This window comes from Caloenas nicobarica, chromosome 6 (assembly GCF_036013445.1).
Source record: "Caloenas nicobarica isolate bCalNic1 chromosome 6, bCalNic1.hap1, whole genome shotgun sequence".
In the NCBI taxonomy this organism is placed as follows: Eukaryota; Metazoa; Chordata; class Aves; order Columbiformes; family Columbidae; genus Caloenas; species Caloenas nicobarica.
In genome coordinates, this window is record NC_088250.1 from 34,998,331 (window position 1) to 35,024,122 (window position 25,792).

The 25,792-nt window shown below is 37.6% G+C and overlaps 1 protein-coding gene across 2 annotated transcripts in view; it reads left to right on the forward strand.

Moving 5' to 3' along the window:
* Positions 1-25,792, forward strand: part of MGAT5 (alpha-1,6-mannosylglycoprotein 6-beta-N-acetylglucosaminyltransferase) — a 125,326-nt gene that overhangs the window by 69,550 nt on the left and 29,984 nt on the right. For both annotated transcript variants that reach the window (XM_065637692.1, XM_065637693.1), the window contains exons 6-11: positions 5,170-5,241; positions 6,010-6,171; positions 7,733-7,902; positions 8,797-8,931; positions 15,110-15,243; positions 19,071-19,204. In XM_065637692.1, coding sequence (XP_065493764.1) covers positions 5,170-5,241; positions 6,010-6,171; positions 7,733-7,902; positions 8,797-8,931; positions 15,110-15,243; positions 19,071-19,204 — 807 coding nt within the window. The remainder of the gene's footprint in view (positions 1-5,169; positions 5,242-6,009; positions 6,172-7,732; positions 7,903-8,796; positions 8,932-15,109; positions 15,244-19,070; positions 19,205-25,792) is intronic.

A 25,792-nucleotide genomic window follows, 5' to 3' on the forward strand; every position in this document is an offset into this window, starting at 1 on the left:
ACACATACCTGCAAAGCTTCAGTAAACCATAATCTTCTAATTTCTTAGGTTTGTTTGGAGGTTTTTTTTATGTGAAGTCACTTACTAGTAAGCTATGTAAAGGTAAAGTCACTGTGAGAGTAGATTGCCCATGGTAAGGGATCAGAGAAATTATTGCATTCAGTTTAAGCAAAATCTGGGCCTTCACACCCCCAAGCAGTTCAGAACACTAACTTTTCACTAAAATCTGGAATCATGTAACGCTTCGATTTTGGACTTCTAAAGTACCATGCAACCTAACCTTATGGAGCTAGTATAGCTACATATGCTCTAGCCAGTGCTGTGTCTACTGAGATTCAAAACCGATAGGGAACACTTGACTTCTCGGGTGGACCTAGTTTCTTGAGGATGATCAAGGACTACCTAATGCGTTTGACTGGCCTTGAATTCAACACTAGGTACAGGAGGCACAGCTGGTCTTATTAAAAAATATGACAGAAGAAAGATAAATATAATGTGTTCTGAATAATATATTAACGTTTATATCACTCATGCAAAAAATGGTCCAGCTTCAACTCTGCAGTTGCTGCTTCCCAACAGTCGTCTTTAACTGCTAATCTGCAGTCTGATACCACATCCTTCCTATTAAATCATGTGCATGGCAGTGTAACAGTTGGTTGCTATGGAGAGAATAAGCTAGAGAAAGAACCCAGTGAGAGGAAAGTTGTTCTGGGAAGCGGGGGAAAGGAGTCCTGGTTCCTTCTTTGTAGACAACTTCTGTGTTTTGTCTTAAATGATTAAACAAAATGTATTAGGAGGTTGAAGGGCAGGGTGCAAACGAACACTGCTGCCCTCCTTCCCCTTGCTTAAACTCAGGGCTTGTTGGGTGTGGATATTCTGTACCTAAACAAATACAAAGCTGAAGTATTTCTACATTTCTGATGGATATTTAATCTAGATACTTAAGTGAAATCGTAATCTTTTCTGTCAATGTTGCCAATGACAGAGAAAAGGTGCGGATGAATGGAACAATACCTCGTTTGTAACTGTGTACTGCAGCCTTAGCACATGCTGTATCATCTTCCTGTTCACAATCACATGCATGCACATCTACACACACGTCTGTATGTGTATACGCGCACACTCTTTTTCTATTGTACATGTTATTTAACCACAGATATTCCTGTCCCAGGACAAGGTAGACTTTAACGCTGTTGCATTTTCTGCAGACTTTTTTGTTATGAGTTAGGTGGTATAATACCTGGTCAACCAAAGCAGGATGGTTTTGTTTTGTTTTCACCTGTCGCCCTGTTCTGTATTAGAAGTTTTCAGAAAATGTGTTGCAAAACAAAGTCCCTAATTCTTGTCCTCACATTCCCTGCCCTATCCCTGTCTTGTCCCTGGTAGTTTCAGGGAAAGCTGATAGGCTTTCCTTAGGCAATTTGGGAGCAAGGGGAGAAAAAGCAAGTTCTGGGCACCAGGTGTTTTTACAGAGCTTGTAGCACTGTTGGTGCTTATTTGTCACACGAGATGAAGGACATTGAAGGCATCCACTCAAGCCAATCTGAGCAGGCTTAGACATTCCTTACTTTTCTTTCTCCTACATCTATAGTTGGAAGTTAGTACTCACCAAAATAAAACCTGACTTGTACTTATCTTACATCAATAAGTCTGAGAAAAATGGATTAGGTTTTCACTGGTAGTTGCTGGAAAGAAGATCAATTCATGAGCATCTTCCTGCATTTTTGAATGACTATAGCAGCCACTGTTGTTTTCAGAGTAGTTTCCATGGCAGTGTTTAATAGTCTGAATCTGAGAACAGCTGCAGAACTTGATCAGAAATGACAAGTACAGCTAGAGTTACTGTTGTGGGCCATATCTGAGTCCCACGAGGCGACCGGGAAAATTGTTTAACCGCTTAGGTTTCATATTTAGTTCTAGGTATCCTTGTGGTGTCCTGTACCAGAAACCCTGAAGTGATTAGCTGAAGTGGCCATACCTGGCTCTTAAAAAAACAAACCAACAAACAAAAAACCACCCACCCACTTCCTAGGTCATCTGAAGTTCTCACGAAACTGTAGGTCCTTCCAAGAGCTGCAATTAGAAGTCGTTCTTTGGCTTAAAAGTGAGGAATTGTGTGTTCTGGACAGGAAATGCTGAAGTGCTCAGTTAGAATTGAATATTGGTTCACTGGGCAGGAGAGGAAGGCCAAGTAATGGAAGAGCAGAAAGTGGGTGTCTGGAAAAAGGCCAACAGTATGTTTATTTAGATAATTTTTACACATCTTTCAGAAACGATGCTACGGAAGTAGCATGTATTCTGCTCTACTATGCATTGTTACATGGGGCTAAATAGATAGGAACACAAAGTTTGTTTTGCTACTTATCTGGTTAGTACAAACTGTTGCTTTTAATTATGGCAAGATATTGAGCGCTATTTCTTTACAAGAGTTTTAAGCAGTCTTTACTGAGGCTTTGTATTGCTGTTAGACTTTAATTTTACATAGTGCAATGCAAAAACACAGTTAACTGGAAGCTTTTTGCTTGAAATACATATAAAAATGCAACTGCTGTGGTTTTTGAGAAGGGCAGCAATAAAACTCAGCAACTTGCTAGATATCTTCTGTAAGTATCATGGAATCAGCAGACTTTTTAATTATGTAGCAGAAGCCTGTCAGTGCTATAGTTTCCTTTTCCTGTAGTTCTGCAAAGGCTGTTTCTGCAGTCCTAGATACCTTGTGTAGTTGCATAGGTTGAGATCCCTCTCCCTTCTACCAAAGTGTCTATAGGTACTGAACAGGGAAGAAAGAACCACAGATAGAGCGAAATATCTCTGTTCCCTCTGAAAACATCAGGTTTTTTGCAGGTGTGATATTTCTCATGTACTAGGCACCTCTAAATACAGATGTTACGACTTGTGTAGACTTCCCTGCTGTAGTTTTTCACTTCTTCTGTCTTTGCACTCTATTTGCATGATAATATATATTATGATCTAAAAGTGACTTCTGGGGCACGATCTGCGGTGTTGAGTGTTTGCGTGTTCTGCCCTCCAGCAACCACTCTTATCATATTCTGATTTTTTCCTCTCAGTTTTTCTTGGAACCGTGACTTACTAATTCCAGTTGATTCTTTAATTACCAGCAAAACTAACCCATGTTCTGAGCAATAGAATTTGTATTAGCATTTTGGCTGGTTTTGCTATCATCATGTTTCCATCTGAGGGGTAGTTGTTTGCTTAATCTTTGCTTTCTTGGTGCTCTCGTTAATTATTATCCCCCCATCTAAAGCTCATAGTTTGTAAGTCATTGGCTCATAAAAAATAGCAGAATTCATTCCCTTTTCTGTAAGAGGATGCCTATGCATTCTTCCCAGTGCATTTATCAGTCCTGAAAATAACAAAACAACTGGCATACTTTGAAGAGTATGTTGATAAATCCTCCAGTGAGTTAAGTTGGTCTTTCCAGTGAAATGAGGAATTGACTGAATATCAATAAGAAAAAATGAGTGCTAAACCAACTGTGTACACTGATATTGCTTTGGGTCTACTCCTTAAGTGTTTATTTGTGATTAGAATTACTGTAATTTAGTTTAGACTAGGGGGAATATTTCTAAAAGCACAAGAAAACCTATACTTGTTTCTGTGTCAGTGAGGCACGCTGCTAACTGTCCTTGGCAGCTCTGAAAAATCTTTGGTTCCTTTAGGATGCCTGATGGTGCAATGTGAAATACATGAACCCAGGAACAGTAGTTCTTGAAATGTCATATTTTAATACAGATCAGTTTTAAGCTAGGAATAATTCAAAATTATTTCCGCTATTTGAAAATAAAAAAGAAGTTGAAACTGTGCATGATTTGTAACATGGAGCTTACAAATCTTTACCACCAGTGATTCCACAGCTTATGTTAGTAAAAGTTCAGATCATTAGTGGCTACCATTTCTAGTATGTTTTCCGAGTTGTAGACCGCTGAAGAACCAGATGTTTGCAGACAAGGTCGATCAAATGACTGCTTTCAAATGTTGTATTAAATACGTTGCATAGATTAAGTCATAGCATTCAAATTAATGCTTCTATATAATTTGTCTGAGGAACCTAGTTTGATAGATTTCTTCTCTTTAATGAGGTTATGGTGTCTATTAATTTCCCTGCATGTAACAGGTCTTCTAGGCAATCATTCGGTATGATCTTAAGCTTTTAATCTCTAATGCTTCAGGCTTACTGCAGCATGATTGAGCTGAAATTGTGTTTTGACAAGTCTATGACTGCAGGAACCATAAGACCAGCTCTGAGTTCAACTTCTCAGGGAGTTGTGAACTTAATCAGTAGTGATGGGGTATCTTAGCTGGCTATAAATTTTTGCGTTTCTCCCTTTTTACAGTACACAGTTATGTTTCTGTTTCCATGGGTTTGCCTCCAACAGTAGAATTCCTTTATCCTCAAAGTGAATTTCTCAAGGCACATGAATAATAAAGATTCTACAAGACAAGCAAGATCCCCAGGGAGAGCACAGGAGATTTCAGTGACTTGCATCCATTTGCTGTTTCTTCCCTAACTTCTAGCCGTTGTACATTTTTTTTCTAGTAGACAATAGTAGACGTGTTGCATTTACACAGATAATGTTTCTCTAAGAATTACAGCTATTAGTACTTGTGGATACTGTTACTTATGTTATAATTATGTTACTTATACCCTTCAAATAGGCTGGTTTTGGTTTTAGTCGCCTTTCAACTTTTTGTCTAGATTGCTACAAGGTAAACTTTGATCCTTGGGTTTTATCAGGCTTTGCCTTTTTATATTCTAGGGAGATGGGAAATGTTCCCAAATACAATTTTTTAAGGCCTAGAAGCATAAAATACTTAGCACTTTTTGAAAACATTTCAGAGAAACCATATTTAGAGCATTTAAGAGCTGACCTCTGTCTTGAAAGGGTTTTATCTCCTGTATTCATTATAATGAATGAATATCTGAATGTGACTTTTGGTTGCAAATTTGCAAGGTTGAAATAGTATTGAATTGCAAAAAGTCTTCTTAAGCTTTTCTCGCACAAAGCAGTTTTACCTTGCAGTGACTTACCCATCAGCTGATGCCTTATTTAAGCCATACAAAGGCACGATAGAAGGGCAGTGAGAGAGCTGCCAGTGACCAGCTGGAAGTAGAATAGAATGATTCATTTTCATGTGATTGCTTTACAGGTTGAAAATTGGTGTCCTCGTTTACCTTGGAGAGCAAAAAATCCTAATGAAGAAACTGATCAAAAAACAGTGGTAAGAACAATGTTAAAATGTGAGAAATAATTTAGTAATTGTGATTCATGCAAAACATCCTGGAATCCTGTGCCTCGTAAATGCTGACAAGAATAGAATTTACCATTTTATTTCTCAGCTCCTCAAAACTGAAGGGAAATGTCCTTGACTGTGTGTATGTAGCTCATCATGGTTTTTCTCCAATCATTGTATTGCACTGCAGTCTCAGTGGTAGATTTTCATTAAAACATTTATGTGTTTAAATTTATGAAATGTTGTACACAGACACTGAGAAAAATTACAAATCCGTAGACTGTTCACCAGTTTTAAGTGACGTTTCTTCCTTCATAGTATAATAAAAGACTTCATTGTATTTGGAAGATTCATAATATACATGAACCTCCAGCATTCTGTACTGATTTTTATATTATGTTTTAGAGATACGTCAACCTCATTTTGAAGCACATGAACAAAACCAAATCTTTTCTGGCAGAATAAATACATTGTGAAACATTGCAAACATATTCTGGGGCAACCAAATACTACTAATAAAAATAACTTATGTGGCTTAGAAATGTCTGTTTAAAACTTAAATATTTGAACTGAAATCTCAACTCAACTTTATTAATAGCGTTAGGGATGTTGTTGTTTGGAGGAGTTGTTTTGTTTGGTTTTGTTTTTAATGAGGAATGTAAAGCAGAGAGTTCACATTTGAGAAGTTTTGTCACTTCTAGAAAGTACAATATTTGAAGTATAATATTTTGAGGAGTTTTAATGCTTTAATTGAAGGCTGAAATTCGTATCAACTTTGATAATCTCTACAAAATGATGTCAAGACATGAGGAATTTAGGTGGATGATGTTACGTATCAGACGGATGGCTGATACCTGGATTGAAGCAATTAAATCACTTGCAGAAAAACAAAATTTGGAGAAGAGAAAACGAAAAAAGGTAAATGAAAACATTTTTCATTCCTACCACTTGCAGTCATGTAGGCTTTTTTAAGTTTCTTGTTCTAGAAGTAATTTAAAAGTGGAAACACCAAATATGTCTAAAAGGCTGGTGTTTATACTTGTGCCTCCTTTCAAGCAGTATTTCACTCTTTGAAATTATTGTTACAATGGGTATTTGCATTACAAATAGTTTTACATACTTTCCACAAGTCAATCTTTGAGTAAGTTTTTTAACCTCTTTTATTTTGGATAAAGAGTATGCAGAAGTTTCTAAAGGGAGAAGCTGTGAATTTACTTCAAGCTGATGCCAATGGAGTGTTTTACGTAGTCATAGAAAACAAAAATTGTACATCATCTTTGTCCAAAACTGAGGCTTTAAATAGCATATTTTTGTTTTGGATTTGAGTAGACTTCAAATTGGCCACCACTTTGGATTGGATCAGTTGAGACCTCTTGTAATGAGTTCGATTTAAAAATAGTGAGATTCTTGAACTGAAAAGTTTGGGGGTTGTTTTGTTTTGTTTATTAATTACCTCAACCAGTTAAGATAAAGCCTAAAGTTGTCAAGATAGCAACAGTTTCCCTTCCCAGCTTGCTCTTAGGGAGCGGTTCTGACTGACAGCAGGCCCATGTGCAGGCCATGCACTGGTATCTCTCCCACCTCTCAGTTCTGGCTGGCTGTAGCTCAGCTCCCTGCTCAAGATTCTCAGTCCTCACATAAGGTCTAGTCCTCATGTAGCCGCTCTAATGTTTGTCACATAGCGCAGCCCTTGAGAAGGCTCACCCACTGTCAAGGAGCAACCCTTCTCTTTGAAGCAGCCCTCCAGCCTGTTTTATTAAAGAAATATAACATCTGAGAATCCATAAACTCAAGAATAAACAGAAGCGGTACTGCCCTGCACGGGCAGTTTTGATGGGATGCTCTAGTGCTTAGTCTTTGCTTTTAAAAGTCCTTTGAGGTTGCTGTTAAAGCAGGATGATTTTGTTTTAATATGTCTCGTTCAGCTCTGGGAGCTGCAAGGTATTAGAATAAAATGGTTACTTGAATTTTGCTGCTTTTTAAAGAGTGATGGAAAAGGTTTTTGATGTTTAGGAGTTTTTATGCCTGGTACCACATACACCCACACTCAAATAACAGTCCAGGTATGTAGCAAATCGTTTGGAATTCCACTTCTGTGCTTCATTGCAAAAGCAAGCACAGATTTCGAGGAACTACAGAGGAAACTCTCCTCCAGTGGCAACGGAGACAGGAGGTTGGGAAAGCATCCTGTTACCCTTATGCCATCCTTCCAAGTTCTCAATGGCTTGTTCACAAGTTTAATTACTGATCTGGTGGCAGACAATAGTGCAAAACAATGCAGTAACATTCTTATACCTACTGTTCTAGAAATCCATTACAAAATTAAATTATTGTAAGAGGAGTATTTGATTTTTTTGGTTGATGATTTTTTTCTTGGCGGGGGGCTTTAGTTGGAATTTAACAGAAAGAAAAAACACCATGAGGTATGCTAGTTGCATATTTAATGTCAACAGCTCTAACATATGACTTTCCTTTCCAGATTCTTGTTCATCTGGGGCTTTTGACAAAAGAATCTGGATTCAAGATTGCAGAAAATGCATTTAGTGGTGGCCCGCTTGGTGAATTAGTCCAGTGGAGTGATTTAATTACATCTCTTTACTTACTGGGCCATGACATCAGGATTTCGGCTTCACTGGCAGAGCTCAAGGAGTAAGGAGATTACTTTCACTTTTGAAACTGGAATGCAAAAAAAGAATTGTGAACTCTTGACGCTTCTATTAGCAGTATATAATTTCTTGAGGCATAAAATGAAAATGATAATTCACTAAACAGACGATAAGATTATTTTAATGAGCTAAGTATATGTGCTATGAAAAGGATAATGTGTTTTCATTGTAGCTTCAGGCTCCTGAGACTTCATAAATGGATGTTGTAAAATTCAAACTAAGCTGCTTATTCTTTAACATTCCAAGTGCCTTAACCAGCTGCAATAGGAAATGTTACAGCCAAGCCTGTGTCCTCTTCTTCAGTTTCTGCTGTTCTTCACTGAGTATTGGATTTTAAAATAAAGGTTTAAATCCTTTAAACACATTACTTTTGATGTAGTTCATTACTTATGTTAGGTCAAATTCCTACCTCATTCGTCTTTGTCTTGCTATGCATAGTAGTTCAGTATTAGGCATACAACATCTGTTTTAAGTTTGAGCACATGCACTTTTTTCTGTTACCTTTCATTTTTTTATAACAAACATGACCACATCATTTTATAGAGAGTTCTTACACTATAAAGCTGTCAACAGAAATCAGGAATTATTTCAAATTATTTCAAAGCACACCATTTTGAAACATTCCAACCATATTACTCTCTTGTTTAAACTAGATGAGGTTTTTAGTGAAAATGAGCTCTTTACTGATATATAAACAGTTCTTCAATAAATGCTGATAGTCTTTAGCATTTGGATGTTCTCACATGATTCCTGATTTGGAAAAGATAAGAGTAAGGCACTTTTGGAAAGGGGAATTATTGGTATAAATAGCATTACAGCATCTATTTAAGATACTTGGAAAGTAATACTTTTCTGTATTCCTTCTTTCTTTGTTTAGGATTATGAAGAAGGTTGTAGGTAACAGATCTGGCTGCCCTACTCAGGGGGATAAAGTTGTAGAACTCATTTACATTGATATTGTTGGACTCACACAGTTTAAGAAAACGCTTGGTCCATCATGGGTGCATTACCAGTAAGTATAACACTTATTTGACCTCCTAACTGCTTTGTTAAAGAGCTCGTGTTGAATAACACATGTCAAAATACTCAGGTGAGTACATCATTGTGAATTTGCATTGATTTAAGAGTAAAAATGTGGTTATCTGTTGTCTTTCACTCTTAGGAATATAGGGGCTATTGCGTGTTTGTTGCTTCCCATCTTTATCTCCCCCAGCAAATTCGGCATTCTTGGATTCGAATGTTTTTAATCTTAATGAATTATATTATATTGAGGCATGATCTTTGCCTTTCTTTCCCTCCCTCCTTTACATTCCCCACCTCGCCATGCTTTTTGTTCTGTACATTAGTAGATGAGCTGAGAGATTATTGGGTGTTGGTGTTTAGTTGGAATACCAAAGGCATGTTTGGCTTGTCAGGGTTTACAGCTATACTGAATTGAAGATTGTGGAGATTTATCTATTCAAATTGTATTGCCCAACAACAGCAATGCCATTTTTTCTGTTCCATCCCTTAAGATGCTAGGCAGAGAGTCGTCTTCAGGGGTAGGTGTAAAGAAGAAACCTGCCGGCAACTGCAGTTGTTGCTTCTGTAAAATATAAACATCTTCCCACTAGAAAGGGAAGATGATAGTCACAAGAAATTACTTCATACAGCCTTCTTCGTGTCTGCAGTTTTAGAACCATGTTTCTTTTTGTCAATAACTTCAAATCAGCAAGCATCCCACATGTTTTACGAATACATATCAGCATGAAATAAAATCAAATCTAAATTACTGACTTTGATTTTTCTATACGTAATCAAATTGGCTGTTTCATGATCTGTAAAGTCCAGTAAATCCTGTTTGAAGGAAGGCATTGAAAGGTGTTCACTGCAGGCAGAAAAATTGTTTTCTCTCTATCTCAGGGTTTTCTAGAGCGTTGGATCTTTTCAGCGTAATTTTAAATGAGAGTACTGCGATCAACATTGCAGATTAGATTAGTCTTAATCTCTTTTTTGAAGCAGAGGAGTAAACGGATATTCAGGTTTTTAGGAGCCTGCTAATAAAGATAATCCCATTTTCCACTGAGCTACAGTTGGTTGTCTGTCTGCCAGATGTAATTGTCACTAGGCAATCACATACAGCATTCTGGTCAGGATATAAAACCATTTATAAATTTAAAATGTTTCTTCCCTTTTGCTTTCCATTTCTTATTTGGTATTTTCTGTTATGAAGATATAGAAATACACCATGACATTGAGATCATTAGGTTAGCTCTTCAAGTTTTCTTGCTTATTTCACAAGTTATTAAATCTTAAACTGTCAATCTGGTTTTCATCGATTCCTAATTTGTGATAATGACTGACTTTTTCTGGTTTAGGAGAGTAGAATTAAATTTAGCTCTAAATAAATAACTTAGGCTAGTATATGAGTTTTTATGAGGCTTTTGAGAAAAAAAAATACTTAATACGTGGTCTTCTACAACACTGGATTTCATTGGATGGAAGGGGATCCTGTCTATTCCATACCCTTGCTGAAAAGTAAATCAGATGTGTTTGTCCTTCTTGGGAGGTTTTTGCCTAACCTTTCACTGAAGACTCCAAAAGATGTCTCAGTCATTGTTTTATATTGTTAAGCTTTTCTTTAAAGTATTTTTCTTGGCCTGATTTCTTGAAAACTGCTTGTTACTGCCTATTATGGTTCTGGGGAATAAATTACTTCTTTCCCCTCTCTGCCAACCTCTAGAACATCTTATATACTGAATTTTCCTTCAGTTTGCTTTTCTTCAAAATAAATTCAGGGGTTTGGATTGTTTCTTGTAACTCAGGTTTTGTAGACCTTTCATCAAACTTATTGCATTTGTTGGGAATCTCTTTAATTACCTGATACTGTTCCTCAAGTTCAGTGTACAAAATGAGATCTGGAGACTACCAGAATTTCTTAGAGCAGAAGAATTAATTCACAGCTTCATGCAAGCTATCTGCTATTTGAGGATCTTCCTGCAATCATTTTTTTTCTCTTAGCATCATGATTTATCTCATAAATTTTGTCATCAAAATATTTTAAAGTTAAAAGTAATAAGTCCAGTATGAGAGCATAATTATATGTTTTTGTTTAATTCATTCCAGTAAAATAAACATCACAAATAAAGCTGCCTTATCGCCCTTGTTCTTTACAAACTTTGCTTTCTCACTCAGTTGTATTTAATGTCAGGAGAAATAATTCTTTGTTTTGAAAGAATTGTTTTGCTTTATGCCATATAGTTTTTTCAGCAGACGTGCTAGTCAGTTCAGGCTGGTTTATGCAGACCAGACTCAATTACAAATAAAAACTTGTTTATTCACTTTCAGATTGGAATATAGTGGTAGAATACACCTATGTCTTCAGAACGGTCTCTTGATAAGAGTGCTGTTTATAATTTTTGTAAGTGAACTTGAGCACTGAGTAAATTTTTGGTAATTGCAAATCAGGTTTCTAGAACGGCTGGCTCAAAAGAATAACCCTGCAGCTCTGAGAGCCAACTATTTCTCGACAACCGAAATACTGTTTTGTACATCTGAGATCTGTAGCACTGATGCCTCGTGCTAGTACAGGCTTTATCTCTGGTATAATTTCTGCTGTAAAATCCATCAATATAGCAAAACAGATCTTGGTTTTGGGTGCACCTTATTTTCAAGCATAAGAATGCCTGAACCTGCTGTATTTTTCAGTTCTGAAGTCTGGATATTTGAATGCTGTTTATGTGCAATGAAACAATATAAAAATTAGTAGCTTAATATTGTTTGAGGGATGCAACTCATTGCCCCTCTTAGCACCCGCATCCTCCATACAGCACATAAGAATCCGGTATTTTTTGCATTTTTCTAGTCTCTCTAGCAATGACTCATTCCCATATGCCAAAAATCCAACTGGTGTTATTCTTGAAATAAATTAACATGACAGCTATCGTGAAAAATGAGCAACATTCCTGCTTCTTACATGTTCTCTAGAATACATCTGTTCTAGGAGAATTATTTTCTGACTAAGTTTTTACATTTTTTAAATGCAAGTACTGAGTGGCCTGAAAGCTAATGTGTTCATCTGCCAGGATTTCTGTGGACAGATCTGAGCTGCTCGTGGTCTGGGCTGGCTGGACATAAGCCAAACCAGGCTGGAGTCTGTGTATCTGCGCCGGCACATTGCTGTGCCCCAGCTCCATGCACCTACAGAGCTTCCAAACCACAATTGGTTGTGTTTAGGCCAGCTCACTCCCAAGACAATGTCTGCAGCCACTGCTCTATATGTACCCTTTATTCAACAATTTATGCTGGACAGCATTGCTTGTAGACATGAAAATTAAGTATATGTAAGTAGAGTAAAATTAGAACCTCGGGTGGGAGGATATGAATCAATGTGTATAAATACTTCCACCAGGACAGCCCAGCTTGTGCTTATGCCCAATATTTATGGAAAAACAGTCACTTTAAAAATTCTGTTAACCCTAGGTTACTTTTGTCAACATTTTTTAATATGCCCCAAAAATGTCATTTCTAATATATTAGAAGAAAGAAGGCTGTTATATGGAAGTTTCTATAAGCAGTTTGCTACCCAGCAATCCTCTTTTTAATTAGTCATTTAATAGACTAATCAGTCTGACCCCAATTCCAAGCATGCTGGAATTATCTGCAGCTTCCTGCTAAAGCCAGGTGACGCTTTAGGAAAGAGGGGCCAACTGCGTGAAAAACTAAACTTAAAATCATACTAAATTAACATTTTTATTTAAAAAATATCCCTGCTTTAAAAAAAATACTGGTTTACCATTTTCAAAATTATTATTTCACTTTAGAAATGCTAAAACATTATCAAAATTTTGTTTTAAAATAGTTCAATTGAAAGAAATTCAAACCACTGAGTGAAACAAATGGAGAATATAGTACTTGGGCAGGTAACTGAGGTGTTCCTACATACCTTAAAACATCAGTTCAGCAAACTGGCATTAATTACATTCATTTCTACGTTTTAAATCTTTACCAGTTCTTTTCTGCAGCATTTTGGGGATTAGGTTCACCACTTTAACCTTCAATCTCTCATACCATTTCTGCACACACTTGCATTTTCTGCTGCGATCTTATTCTCTTTTCTGACTGGCTTTATGCCAGAATCATATAAATATTTTTGTTTTCCCCTTTCCCTGGTTTAGCTCAGTTTCTGATGTGTCACCTTTCCTGTCCTGCTTCAGAGACCCTGCGCTTATTGGAGAAAGTGACACATATCCCTGTGAACAATTAGTGCTACATACCTTACATCTGAAAACAGGAAAAAGAAAAAGGGAGGAAACAAAGCACTTTGAGATGATCACATGCAATATAGCGCTCCTTACATATCTAATTTGACAAGCTCCAGTAATGTTGCAGGTTTTAGTAGCCTTCACCCCTTTTTCATTCCCCTATACTCAAGTACCTGGCCAAAAGCTGCATGTTTGATAAGAATTTTGCTTTAAGACCTGCCAGGAAATAAGAGGGCTTTTATTACTGAATGATTCATCAGTGCAGAAGTTGTTTTGGTCCTGCTGGAGTATTTTGTGTGATGCAGAGATAATTGCTACTGTTGTAAAATATTTTCATTGAGAACAGTTGACATAAAACACTGCAGAGAATCTGATCTGCCAGCTTTGTTGTTTGGTGAATCATAATGTGTTGTGTATTTTGACTTTCTATGTGCTTGAAAGTTCTCTGTTGAGATTAAAAAAAAAAAGTAAATTTACTCTATATCTACTTTCAAATACAAAGGTGGTATTTCATATGAGAATTTAAAAGCTGCTGTTGTTTTATTCTGTTTCCCAATTTAATGGATAGTTTGGAGAAAGAAGCAACATATAAGAAATATGTAAATATGGTTTTGGGACCAAATGCTTTCATCTTTTAAAGCTGACAAAGGGTTAGAGCTAAGTTCTGTCACATTTTAAAGCCAAAATCCTGATGTTTTACTGAACAGAATGTATATGGAATTCAGGCATGGGAAATATTGAAGACTGCAAAATATCGCCATTTTTAATACTAACTTTTGAAGTTACTTCCCCTCTCTGCCTGTGAAGTCATGTCCCTTCCTTAGGAATACAAGCCCAGTGATACAATATGCAGTGATACAAGGTCATGTCATTTTAACACAAAGGCACATGATGTAGGAACTTATTCTATAGAAGTCTTTTCAGAAAATGTTCTTTGTGGAGGGCTAAAGAACGGTAGAATCAGCACCTTTGAAGCTGTATAATCTGATTCATTTACAGTGGAGCTCATGATCAGTATGACAGCCACAAAGTTCCTGTCCAAGCCATATCAAAGGTTTGGCAGGCCGCATCTTGGAAACATATCTCCTGGAATCTATATGCTAGAATGTATGCCCTTTTCTTCATAATGAGACTTTTTCTGCCTTTCATGTACTTATGGGCTATTTTTTGAGAAGAGCCACTTGTAAATGAAGGATTTTTTTTCCAAGGAATTAATAAGACTTTAAATAAAGGACTGTGTGACTCTTTCATCCCAGACCCTTTGTAATCTAATGCCAAGGTTTCTCTCAGTTGTATACTGGTTGTTGCGGATACTTAACTTCTATATTGCTTCTTCAAAAGTCTGTGACAAAATCTTTCATAAACAAATAAATGGCCTGTCTGACTGCAAATGTTCAGCAAATTAAACTGCCTTCAGTGCTTCTCCAGTAGGTCTAATTGACCCAAAAGGCAGCACCTGGAGACCAAATACAATTGTCTAAAGACAAAGTACTATTGTGCTCTGATCTTGGCATGTGGCCCTTGACCGTTGCATTGGTTTTGTAGCAATGGCTGAGAACATCAGAAAATAGATGAAGAATCCTCTCTTCTTCTGCCTGAATTCCACTTCAGAGCCCCACAAATGTAGGTGACCACAGTAACATTCCCATAAGCTCTACTTGGATGTTAAAGCATAACTTCATTCTGTAAGAACAAAGAAAGCCAGAATAAGCTCCAGGGTTGCTATTTGAATGTCTGCTATATCCTTGAATTTGCTGATCGTAATGTCTTTGTGAATGCCCTATGAACAGAAATGTTTGAAATTAAAATGTACCTTCAGTTTGTAAATCATCCACAGTTGCAAGCAAAACCAAACCACATCTTCTTAATTATAATAACTATGTCTATATACACACATGCTTACATATAATTTGCAAGTATATCTGCAGTAATTCTTTTTTCTTTTAGGTGTATGCTAAGAGTTCTGGATTCCTTTGGAACTGAACCAGAGTTTAACCATGCCCATTATGCCCAGTCTAAAGGTCATAAGACACCATGGGGAAAGTGGAACCTTAATCCACAGCAGTTTTACACAATGTTCCGTAAGTATCCCAGTGTTTGTAGATAATTTGGAGCTTTATAAAGGAATGCTGTGATTTAGAAGAATTTTTGTGTTTTGAAAGACAAGTTCATGGTTTAATAGAATGCAACTGATAAATGGGCAGAATAATAAATGTCAATAAGTGTCTGCAGACTATGCAAAGGCTGTATCATGCTTTCACCCAACACTCAGAAAATAACAGTATCAATATAAATAATGGTAGGGAACTTTATTCTCAGGGTACCTGTGGAAAGTGGTAATTGGATTTTCCTTCAAGTGTCAGTGAGTTGGGTTTTGTTAGATTTGCCTCTCTGCTGTGGAGAAATAGGTTTTAAGGAGCTAGACTGCATTTTTATAAGTTGTGCTCTTGTGTTTCATCACATTAAACTGAAGTTTGTGACTATGTTGCATTTCTGCTTTTTTCCCCCAACAATTGGGCAACACAATTCCTTTGCTATTTCTTTGCATTTAAGATTAATAAACTAGCACTCAGCAAAAATATTTTTTTGTCTTTTTTTTGGTGGATTTCTTAAAATTTTCACCTAGCTTGTTTTCATGCTGTGAGCATTCATCCTGAGGTGAGCTGATTTGCATTTTTTTTGCCAGCAGTGTACAAAGCTATTGAAAAACACATAGTAGATTTCAGCACTGTCGTAGATCCGTGCAGCATTGTTAAATATCTAAACCAAAACCAAAATAAATTGGATCCGATTCAATGATTACAGAGACCTGCTCCAGCCCTAGTCTTTGACTGTATGGCACAAGGTTCATAGAATCAAAGGATCTTTCTCCTGCCTGTTGTAGTAGCGGCTCGAGTTTGTTATCTCCGGAAGGTGCAGAAGGATTCACCAGCAGCCAGCTGGAGGGTAAGTGAGGCGTAGGAAAGAGGAAGGCACATGCTGTTGTGTGCAGCAACTTCTCAGCCCAAGCCTGTAGAGAAACACTTGCTGGTGACCAACCTGACCTGCTGAGTTTGGTGGTAGACCCTGCCTGATACCAAAGTCGAGGCATGCACTGTTTTTTCTCATCAGATTTCATGGTCAAGTCTTTCAAACTTTTCTGCTTTTCACAGCAGAATTGTACATGCTGCTGTCGGGTTGACATGCTTTTGATTTCAGTTGCCCTGTAAAATTCTTGAGAGAGGCATATTTTGTCTGTCAACATTTGCTGTGCAAGTTTTTCCAGAGAAATATAAGTGAAGGTTGTTCAAAAGATGAAAGGCTGCATTCACAGTTGTTTTGAAGCAGGTTACAAAATGCGTGGTGGGGAAATGTGACTTGGAAGTGGTTGCAGAGTTTGTGTCTGGACATTAGTAAGCAGAGCTTGTTCTGTATCCACCTAATTTGCTAATATTTATTAGTTTATGACCTAAATAGAAAAGGAGCCAAAGGCTCAATCATGCTGCATATAAGTAGTTCAGCTGTTGGGAGATTTGTGTGTGAGGTCCTGGTCAAGATAGCATCAAGGGTGATGATGCACTTGAGCAAAATAGTTGCATGAACGCTGGTGGTACAGCTGTGTGTATGGACTCCAGGAAACGCAGAAGAAAATATTCTCTATAGAGAAGATCTCTGTTGTTGCAGTAAAGACTACTGTTACAGTCTCTTGTTCAGAGTAAATCACTTCATAATGAATTTTCAGAAGAATATGAGCATATTGGAATTTCGATATATAATAATTTCCAGTTTTTACTACTGGAAGTGACTGCTGGATTTCCTTTGCAGGAAGAGCGGTAAATAGGTTGCAGGTAAACTCACTCTGAAGCATGAGTGATTCCAGTGCTATAGATTATTCAAGGGTTTTGCTGCTTTTTGTACTAGGTGCAGAGAGTCAATGTTCCGCGATATTTAAAGTTTAATTTTATTTTTAGTTCTCTGCTGCAGAGATAGCACCATCCTTGTGTGGTTGTGATTAAAAGTGCATGTTATGCATCAGTAAAGATCTTCTGACAGATTGGAACCCTGGACAGCTTCCCGAGATCTCCAGACTCTATTATGTTTTGAGAACTCTGATTATAAGGGCAGAAAATTATTACTGAGCAACAAACAAGCCATATTCAAACCTGTGGCATATTACCAAATGCTTGACTGTTCTCTGAGCTTTCCAGAAGCGTGAAGGCGGGGGGGTTGCCCTTTTTATGTTTTTTTTATTTAAATTCTTTTATGCAAAAGCCAGCACTGGTACTTTTAAAACTGAATGATCTTGCTTAAAAATCTGGGTGCTTCCTGTCAGTGGTGTTTGAGGCACTGGTTTCCACCCGTTCTAAGTGCTAACTTTAACAAAGCTTTATTTTTCTTTTGAGTGTGTACTGCCTTGCCTCTCCTTTGAATGCAGTCTCTCATCCAAAAATATGAAAGGATGGAAAAATGCCCCTTTTCAGACATATTTGCAATGTGCCATTTGCTGTGCTAAATTCTAAAAAGTCCTTGGGTCAAAGTAAGTGCCTGGCTGTTGCTGAGGCATTTTTTTGTGAAAAAGAGTAATTGTAATTTGAAAGACTAAATATAGTGGCAGAGGGAAATGTACACTGTGCATGGTTTCTCTGTTGCACTGCTTTATCCATTTCGCTGATTTTCAGGAATCAAAAAGCAAAACCTCATAACTGCAATAGAATTTTTTTTGTGCCTGGAGTGCTGTCTTTGTTTTTTGGGGGTTTTTTTGTTGTTGTTTTGGGGAGGTTTTTTGTTTGTTTTGGTTTTGTTGTTTGTTTGTTTGGGGGTTTTTTTTTGGGGGGGGGGTGTTAACTTTGCAAAGTGTTATTAGTAAGAAGCAGTCAGCTTGTATGCCAGAATTTAAACAAGTTTAGTGTTTATTGCAGCCTATTTCTATGTAAACTTGTGAGGCTGTGACACTTTTTAGAGAGGCACAAAAATCCCATGTGTTGGAGTAATTTTTATATCGTAGGGAGGAATTTTTACCTGAAGCTTTGAGAGTTGGAGCCCATCCCTGGAATTAAACACTCTATCTACAGAAAGGAAAGGAGAAAAATTAAAAAAGGGAACAAAACCACACCAAAGTCTTAGTTTTAATGAGCCTGTAAGTCCCTGTCTTTATAGGGGGAGAAGAGTGGCTAGTATTGCTGGATATCACTGCTGGAAAAAGACCCACAGAGGCTAAAAATAAAAGAGAAAACTGAGAGAAGATTGCACATCCTTTGCATGCACTTTTTTTGTTTGGGTACTGGATTAACAATAATTTTGTCAACTTCAGTTGTCACTTTTCGATATTTTATGATAGATATATCTGAGAGAATTAGGCTGTGAAATTTGTATTCTGATGTGCATAGTGTGACTTCGTAGGCTATTAATAGTAATTAGCATGGATACATAATCCACAGTGAGGTGGATGGTTGGTCTTAGCTCTTCCAATACAGGAGGTGAACCCAAGAAATTTACTAAAACTCATTTACGACATTGAGCAACATAGAGCTTTGTTAACAAGCATAAATCCAGGGGGTTTTTTTCAGATTATTGGTATTACATCTCTGAGATTGTCAAGCTAGATTTCTTCTGGTTCTCTTAAATAATAAAATAAAGCTCAGCACACAAAAAAATCATTGTCATTGGCCTTGGTCCAGCTACAGAACTTCTATTGTCAGAAACGAGCCAGAAGATAACTGCTTACTTCAGCAGACATATGCTGCAGGACTTAAGATTGATAAGAACTGTTCTTGATAATAAAGCGAGCAAATGTATCTCTCAGTATGAATGTGAAGGAAGTGATCTGTTGAATAGTATGTTCTTTATACCTTCTTTTCTGATAACATTCATGCTTTTGTAACATTAACTGATACTGTAAAAGGTTTTGAATATGCTCCATTTCTTACAGCTCACACTCCGGATAACAGCTTCCTTGGATTTGTGGTAGAGCAGCATCTGAATTCCAGTGACATTAAACACATTAATGACATCAAAAGGCAGAACCAATCTCTTGTTTACGGCAAAGTAGATAATTTCTGGAAGGTGAGTTTTCTTTACTCGTATAATTGAGAAAATTTATTTTGATCAGTACAATAAAGCATAACTCTAAATTTAGAAGTATACCTTCTCTCTAAATCTATTCAGTTCTTTTTGTGAGAATAAACACATTTAAATAATTGAACTGAACATTCTGAAGTCTTTCTGATGAGGAAACTTCTGTCTAGATTGATGTGGATCCTTTGCTATTTATGTACACTTTTCTCACACAATAAAAAAAAATCATATTCTTGATATCACAATAATTTTATAAAATGCAGAAGCTGTTGAAATTAATGGGAAATTGAAAGTGTCGGAGGCTTTGTGAACTTTAATCAGGCATAAGCAAATACATCTTTCAATTATTTCCTTTCTTCTATCTACAACCAAGACTGTGCTGCATTTTGAACTGGAAATTGTGTTTCACTGAAGGCTGTAGAAGTGTTCAAACTCATTTTCTCTTCCTGTGATAATATCAGTTTTGTTTCTTAAATATTGCAATGGCTGCATTTGTCTCCCATCTGCAGACAAGGGCTGCAGAATAACACCACCAAGGCTTGGTTGTATTTTCACCGAGTTAAAGTATATTGTGTTGTTAAGCTCTCAGGGGTCTCTTTTGTCCACTCTCCTTTTCTGGAGCTGCTTCTTCCAGGCTGCCACACCTGGGAGTGTCTCTCTCATGCAGTTTTCAAAGAAAAGCGATGACTTACTAATAACCGGATTTCTTCCAAGTTACCTCTAGCTCTGTGTGCCCGTATACTCTGATGCCTTCCCTCCTGCCTAAAAAGACCTTATTTTAAGCCTCTTGTCAACTGAAAAAGGAACTGATCAGTACCTGCGGTGCCATACATAGGACTAAACAATATGGCAGTATGAGAGCACCCGTGACACACATTTTCTTTCCTTTTCTCTTCATTGGTATAAAAATATTGGTCTTACACAGTTTGCTGAACCACAGAAGCAGCTTTTAGTCTCATAACTGCGATTATACAGAATAAATTCTTGAAAAACGATAGCTACGAGTAAATGGTCCATCTGTGAGACAAATACAAAACAAAAGCTTAAGAGAAATGGGAGAATGTTGCCAGTGGTAGCATAAAGGTAGAGCTGAATGCCTCTTGGCTACTATGCTGAGAAAAATATGTATATGAGGCATTCATGTTCGATTGTGATTTCTCAGATTTATATTTGGGCTTATTGCACTAAGCCATGTAATTTTTGTCTTAAAAGGAAATTTTGCTTTGCATCATAGTAAATACTGTGACAGTTACTCTGTGTGGCTCATGGTATAGAACGACTTATTATGCCCCTGTGTGCAGTCTCTTCTGTCTGCAGAATGCTGGAGCAGGGCTGGGATCCTTGCATTCGAGTCTCTTCTAGCGGAGGCTCTTGTACTTTTAGTTCCTGATCTCATTATCAGTCTCTCCGGAACGGTTGCATGTAATAATCATCTGTGTTTCCTGACCTGATTTGGAGTGCACATCAGCAGAACAACTTGTTGAATACTAGTTAGATTTAAGGAACAAGATAGTTACTTAGTCACCACAGTTTTTTTTTCACTGACATATATATATTTCTCAGTTTATTCAGTCTTCATGAATTCAGAAATATGTATTCATAGTTTATATGCCCAGAGGAGAGATTTGTGATTCCCTAGTCTGAGATTCTGTATGACACTCAGGATATTCATGGGCCGATTAAGACAAAAACATGGCTTTTTGGAAAAGCAGATCCAACCTTGATTTTTAAATAGCACATGGTGGAAAGCACACTATTTCCTCTCGTAAAATCCTCAAATAATTGCCTTCTCTCTTAAGACTTTGCATTATTTCTGGTACAGATTTCCAAATGGTGAATCCCAGCCTTAGTTTACAGACTTTGTCTACTGGACCAATGATGGTTCTGTTCTGTTTCCTTGTAGGAAACATATAGGTTGAGGTCAAAGTTAACCCATAGTTCTCTCCTGAAAAGCCTGAGTATGCCAAGCCACTGAGAGCTTTGTGCTTTCTAATCCTTAAGTGTTCTCACGAGTCTGTTTTCTCTGAACCTTTTCAAGATTATTCACATTCCTCTTGAAATGCGAATGTCAGCAAAGGGCACGTGGGCCGTACCAGCACCAAATCAAACAAATACTATATGCATTGTTAGACATATCCCCTTTTCACCATTAGGAACCCATGTTTAGATGACTTCTCAGCCAAGACCCTTGTATCATTTCTTGGAACTGCTGCTGTTCAAGTATCTGCTCCGTTTCTGTCAGTATTGCCTGTATTTGTCTTCCAAGATGTATGACTTAATACTTGGTCATATTAAAATTCTTACTGTATGCTTGTAACATCAAGCACATTAAAACTGTAACTTGCAGCCTGTAACTGCAGTCATGCCCATATGCACTGGTACATGAAGTGTAATCACAGCAGATAGGCTTCAAGTCGGTGACAGTGCGGGATGTCTTATCTGGAGTGATAAAATCCAATTCTTGTGATCAACAGAAAGCCTGAACTAATCTTGTGTCTGTGTAATTTGCTTATTTCATGTTTCCTTCATTTTCCCTGTTCAATGCTCTTTTCATCTGCCACCATGGCTTGTACAGAACCAGACTAATCTATTTATCCTGCTACTTTTCTTTATGTTGAACATGGCCAATTAACAAAAAGTGTAATCTCCACAGAATACATGTTACTGCTGGGTCCGATCAGTCATTAGAAGCAGCACATTGCAGAGGAGAGAGCATTCCCATCCCCAGACTAAGGTGCCTTTGGGGAATAGCAGTTGCAAATAAATAGTTTAATTTTAAACCAAGCTGGTTGAAACAGAACTGAGGTATGCACAGGACCTTTTTTCCCTGGAGGTGGCACTTGAATAGCTAACTGCCATCATGGTTTTATATATAAGAGCTGTGGACATGGGTCTTCTTCTGCGCCTGACCTGCTAGCCAAGCTAGAAATCCGTATATTCCAGCTCTGCTGTGTGGCCAAGCAGAGTTGGTGAGGCCAGGTTCTTGTAGCTAGAGAATTATGGATTGCTGAGAGACCCTGTTCTGTTGCCCCGTATCATTCAATGGGGCTAAACTCTGGTTCGAACGTGACAAGTAAGAGAGGGTGGAATAAAGTGATGAATTCTGTCAGCTCTGCTGGATACAGACAAAAATGTCAGCCCATGGCCTGCAACCAGTGTCGTTCATCCCGTGTTACAGAGGAGAAGGCTGGGTCCATCTCGCTGGAGGATGTAAGATGCAGAGACTGTAAGGAAAACATCTTGTTTCCTTCCCTCTCATAACTACATCGGTCATAAGTGGGTTGCAGATTACAAATAGGAGGCTCTAAAGAATTTGGCTTCATTTCTAAAGATTGTCCTTAGAAGTAAGCTATCAAGGGCAAAATATGCCAAGTTTTGGATGTGTTCGTTGTAATCAAAGGTTTGGGTTTTTGTCTGGGGTTTCTGGCAGTATTAAGGAGAGACCTCTCTGTGCCTAATTGAAAAAGAAGGAATGAATAAAATGTGGAAAAAAAAATATGAAAAAACCCATAATGCTCTCCATTATCAAAATTAGCTTTAATTACAGAACACTTCAATTGAAAGGGAATGCTCGAGGCCTTTCATGTTGTCTTAGCTTAGTTTTGGTGTATTTTCTTTATTCTTTTTCCTGCAACTTCCTGTCATACTATTCCAATACTTCTACCCTTAATCCTAGAAAGAAAAAAGAGTCAAGATTCATTTAATGCTACTTGCTATTTCTTTTTTTTGGGTTGCTGCGAGAGAAGTCAGAATTTTGCTTGTGTTAAAATAGCCATCAATGCGTAACATGATGATTGCATCAGTAGATTTTATTATAGTGTATTGGAGTTCCCTTTAAAATATTTCTATATTTAAAAGCAGAATAATATGTGAGTTTGTTTCTAATGCCACTTGACAAAATGGGGATTTTTCTTGGAGGCATAGCAGGTTTTGAAGAACTGGCGATGGGAAATGGTTGCGTTCAGCTTCTTCTCAATGGGAAAGTACATAACCAAGGCCATTCTTACTAACAGCCTTTATAGCTCCATGTGACATATGTAATTTCCCTGTCATGTGCCCTCTTGCATGGAGTGGGAGGATGAAAATGGGGAGAAGTTGGAGAGGAAAAATTGTACTTCTAGGAATAGTTCTGCTATGTGCAGAGATCAGTGTCTCACTGCTGGCAGCATTGCCTTTCCCTTCCTTCTGTTTGGTTTTTGTGCTTCATATTTAGCAACGTACTTTGGCTGAACATTTAATTTCATTTTTTTAAGCTAAAAGAAACATAAGGGAGAAAAGGTCCTTCTCACCTTTTCTCTCCCATGTGGTCAGTGCACTCACAAACTTGTCTTGTGGTGTTCTTATTTTATCTTCCTCCAAATTTGCAGCAGCACTGTGGGCTTATCTATTAATCAAAACTTACCCTGTTTGGTGGCACCATGAGCACTGTCCTGCTTTGTGCCGCATAACAAATTGAAATGAGGCAGATACTTCCATTCAGCAACGTTTCTGAAATTCACCATTTGCATCTGAAAGAAGCGTGGATCAAAAACCCAAGTAAATCAAAGCAAATGACCATGCAGTAAACAAGTATACCTGTATGTACATTTTGGAAGGCTTATTCTTCAACATTTATTATGAAAATTAGAGTTTCATTTATTATGAAGAAAGAAAGAAAAAATGTTTTCCATGAATATGTACCTTTCAGACAGGTCAATTACCAGCTTCTCTTTTTGCAGAACTCTGCAGCTGCAAAATGAATTAGTGAGGTCTTACAATACCAATTAGCGCAATCACCTACTAGTATTTGATTACCACAAAACCAACACAGCCTTTTCCTCCTTTGGTCTCACTTCCTATTTTCTTCTATACCCCTGCACTTTCCTGCTTCAGCACTTACAGTGCACAGGTATGTCTCATTGTTAGTTCTGGAAATTTCCATACAAAGGACAGGAAGTTCCTGGTTAGTGTGCATTACATCATTACATGACAAAGGAATGGTCAAATCTTTCCAAAACCTCAGTGTAAAAAAAAAAAAAAAAAAAAAAATCATGGATGAGGAACTGCAAGAAAATATGAATGAAATAAAGATGAGGATAGGGAACTGAATAAACAGGATTTCTGGCAGATCTTGAAGAGCTCAAGTCTTTACTGAGATGTTTTATTAATTCTTTGTGCAGAGATTATATATACATGCAAATAAATTTTATATATGTAATGTGCAGGCTGGTGCATATTTTGTGCAGGCATACGTGGTAGGTGCCTAGCAAAGGGGCATTCAGGGAAGCGCAAAAGCATGGCAAGGTTATCTAATACTTCCTTTGCATATGCTTTCTCTTTCCAGCTTTTTTCAGCTCAGGCAATTTTCCGAATCTGTTTGTCTATTGGTAAACTGCCTGTAGACAAACTCTTGAGATCTCGCTGAGAGCTGCCTTCAGAGCACTTGACTGAACATGAACCTTTGCAAACTTTCTTGCCTCCACAATGTTCTCTGTCCTGGAGTCTTTCAAACCTCTGATGCATTTCAGGAGGACCCATCAGATTCTGGGTTTTTTAAACATGCTCCCTACTGGCTTTGTTTGGCTTCCTTTGTATCAGGACGTTATGAATAGCCAGTTGCTGTCCATTATCTTTATGACAGTTACGGTTTGTAAACCTCTTTCATATTCTGCCAAGTTGTCTTTTCCAAGCTGAAGAATCGTTAATGAATTTGTTACAGATTTCTGTGTGTAACGATGGAAACTGTTCTGTAGCTTGTTCTTACTCCGATCAGAACCGCATCCAGTGTCTTGGCTTCTTGAAGAAAGGGATCAGAACTGCAACAGTGTTCGAGGAGGGAGAGAACTGTGTTTTTATAGAACAATTCAATTATATTCTCATTATTTATTCCTTTCCAAACAATTCCTATCATTTACTTGCTTGGTGGGTGGACTGACTGCTACTGAACATTGGACTGATTTTTTTTTTTTTTTCCATGGACCATAATAATATTTTATCATGATGCAAAGTCTTCATCCTTGGGTGACATTGGTTAGCTCAGGTCTGTTATTCGTATGTGAAGTTAGGACTGGTTTTCAACACAAGCATCACTGTGTTTATTTAAATTTAATTTATCAGTCATTCTATTTCCTAGTCACTCCATCCCTTAGATTACTGAGAAGGCTTTTTCAAAAGCTTTACAACACCAAATGTTCAGTATTGTGATTTTTTTTCTGCAATATTTTGAAGTTAGTTTCAGGTTTGCTACTCTGAATAGTATGTATTCACTGCACACTTTGCCACTTCTCTGTTCTTTTTTGGATGATGACTGTTCATTCACAAGGGTGATTCCCATAAGGGAGCACCTCCCTTATGAGGAAAGGCTGAGGGAGCTGGGTCTCTTTAGCTTGGAGAAGAGGAGACTGAGGGGTGACCTCATTAATGTTTATAAATATATAAAGGGTGGGTGTCACGAGGATGGAGCCAGGCTCTTCTCGGTGACAACCAACAGTAAGACAAGGGGTAATGGGTTCAAGCTGGAACACAAGAGGTTCCACTTAAATGTGAGAAGAAACTTCTTCTCAGTGAGGGTGACAGAACACTGGAACAGGCTGCCCA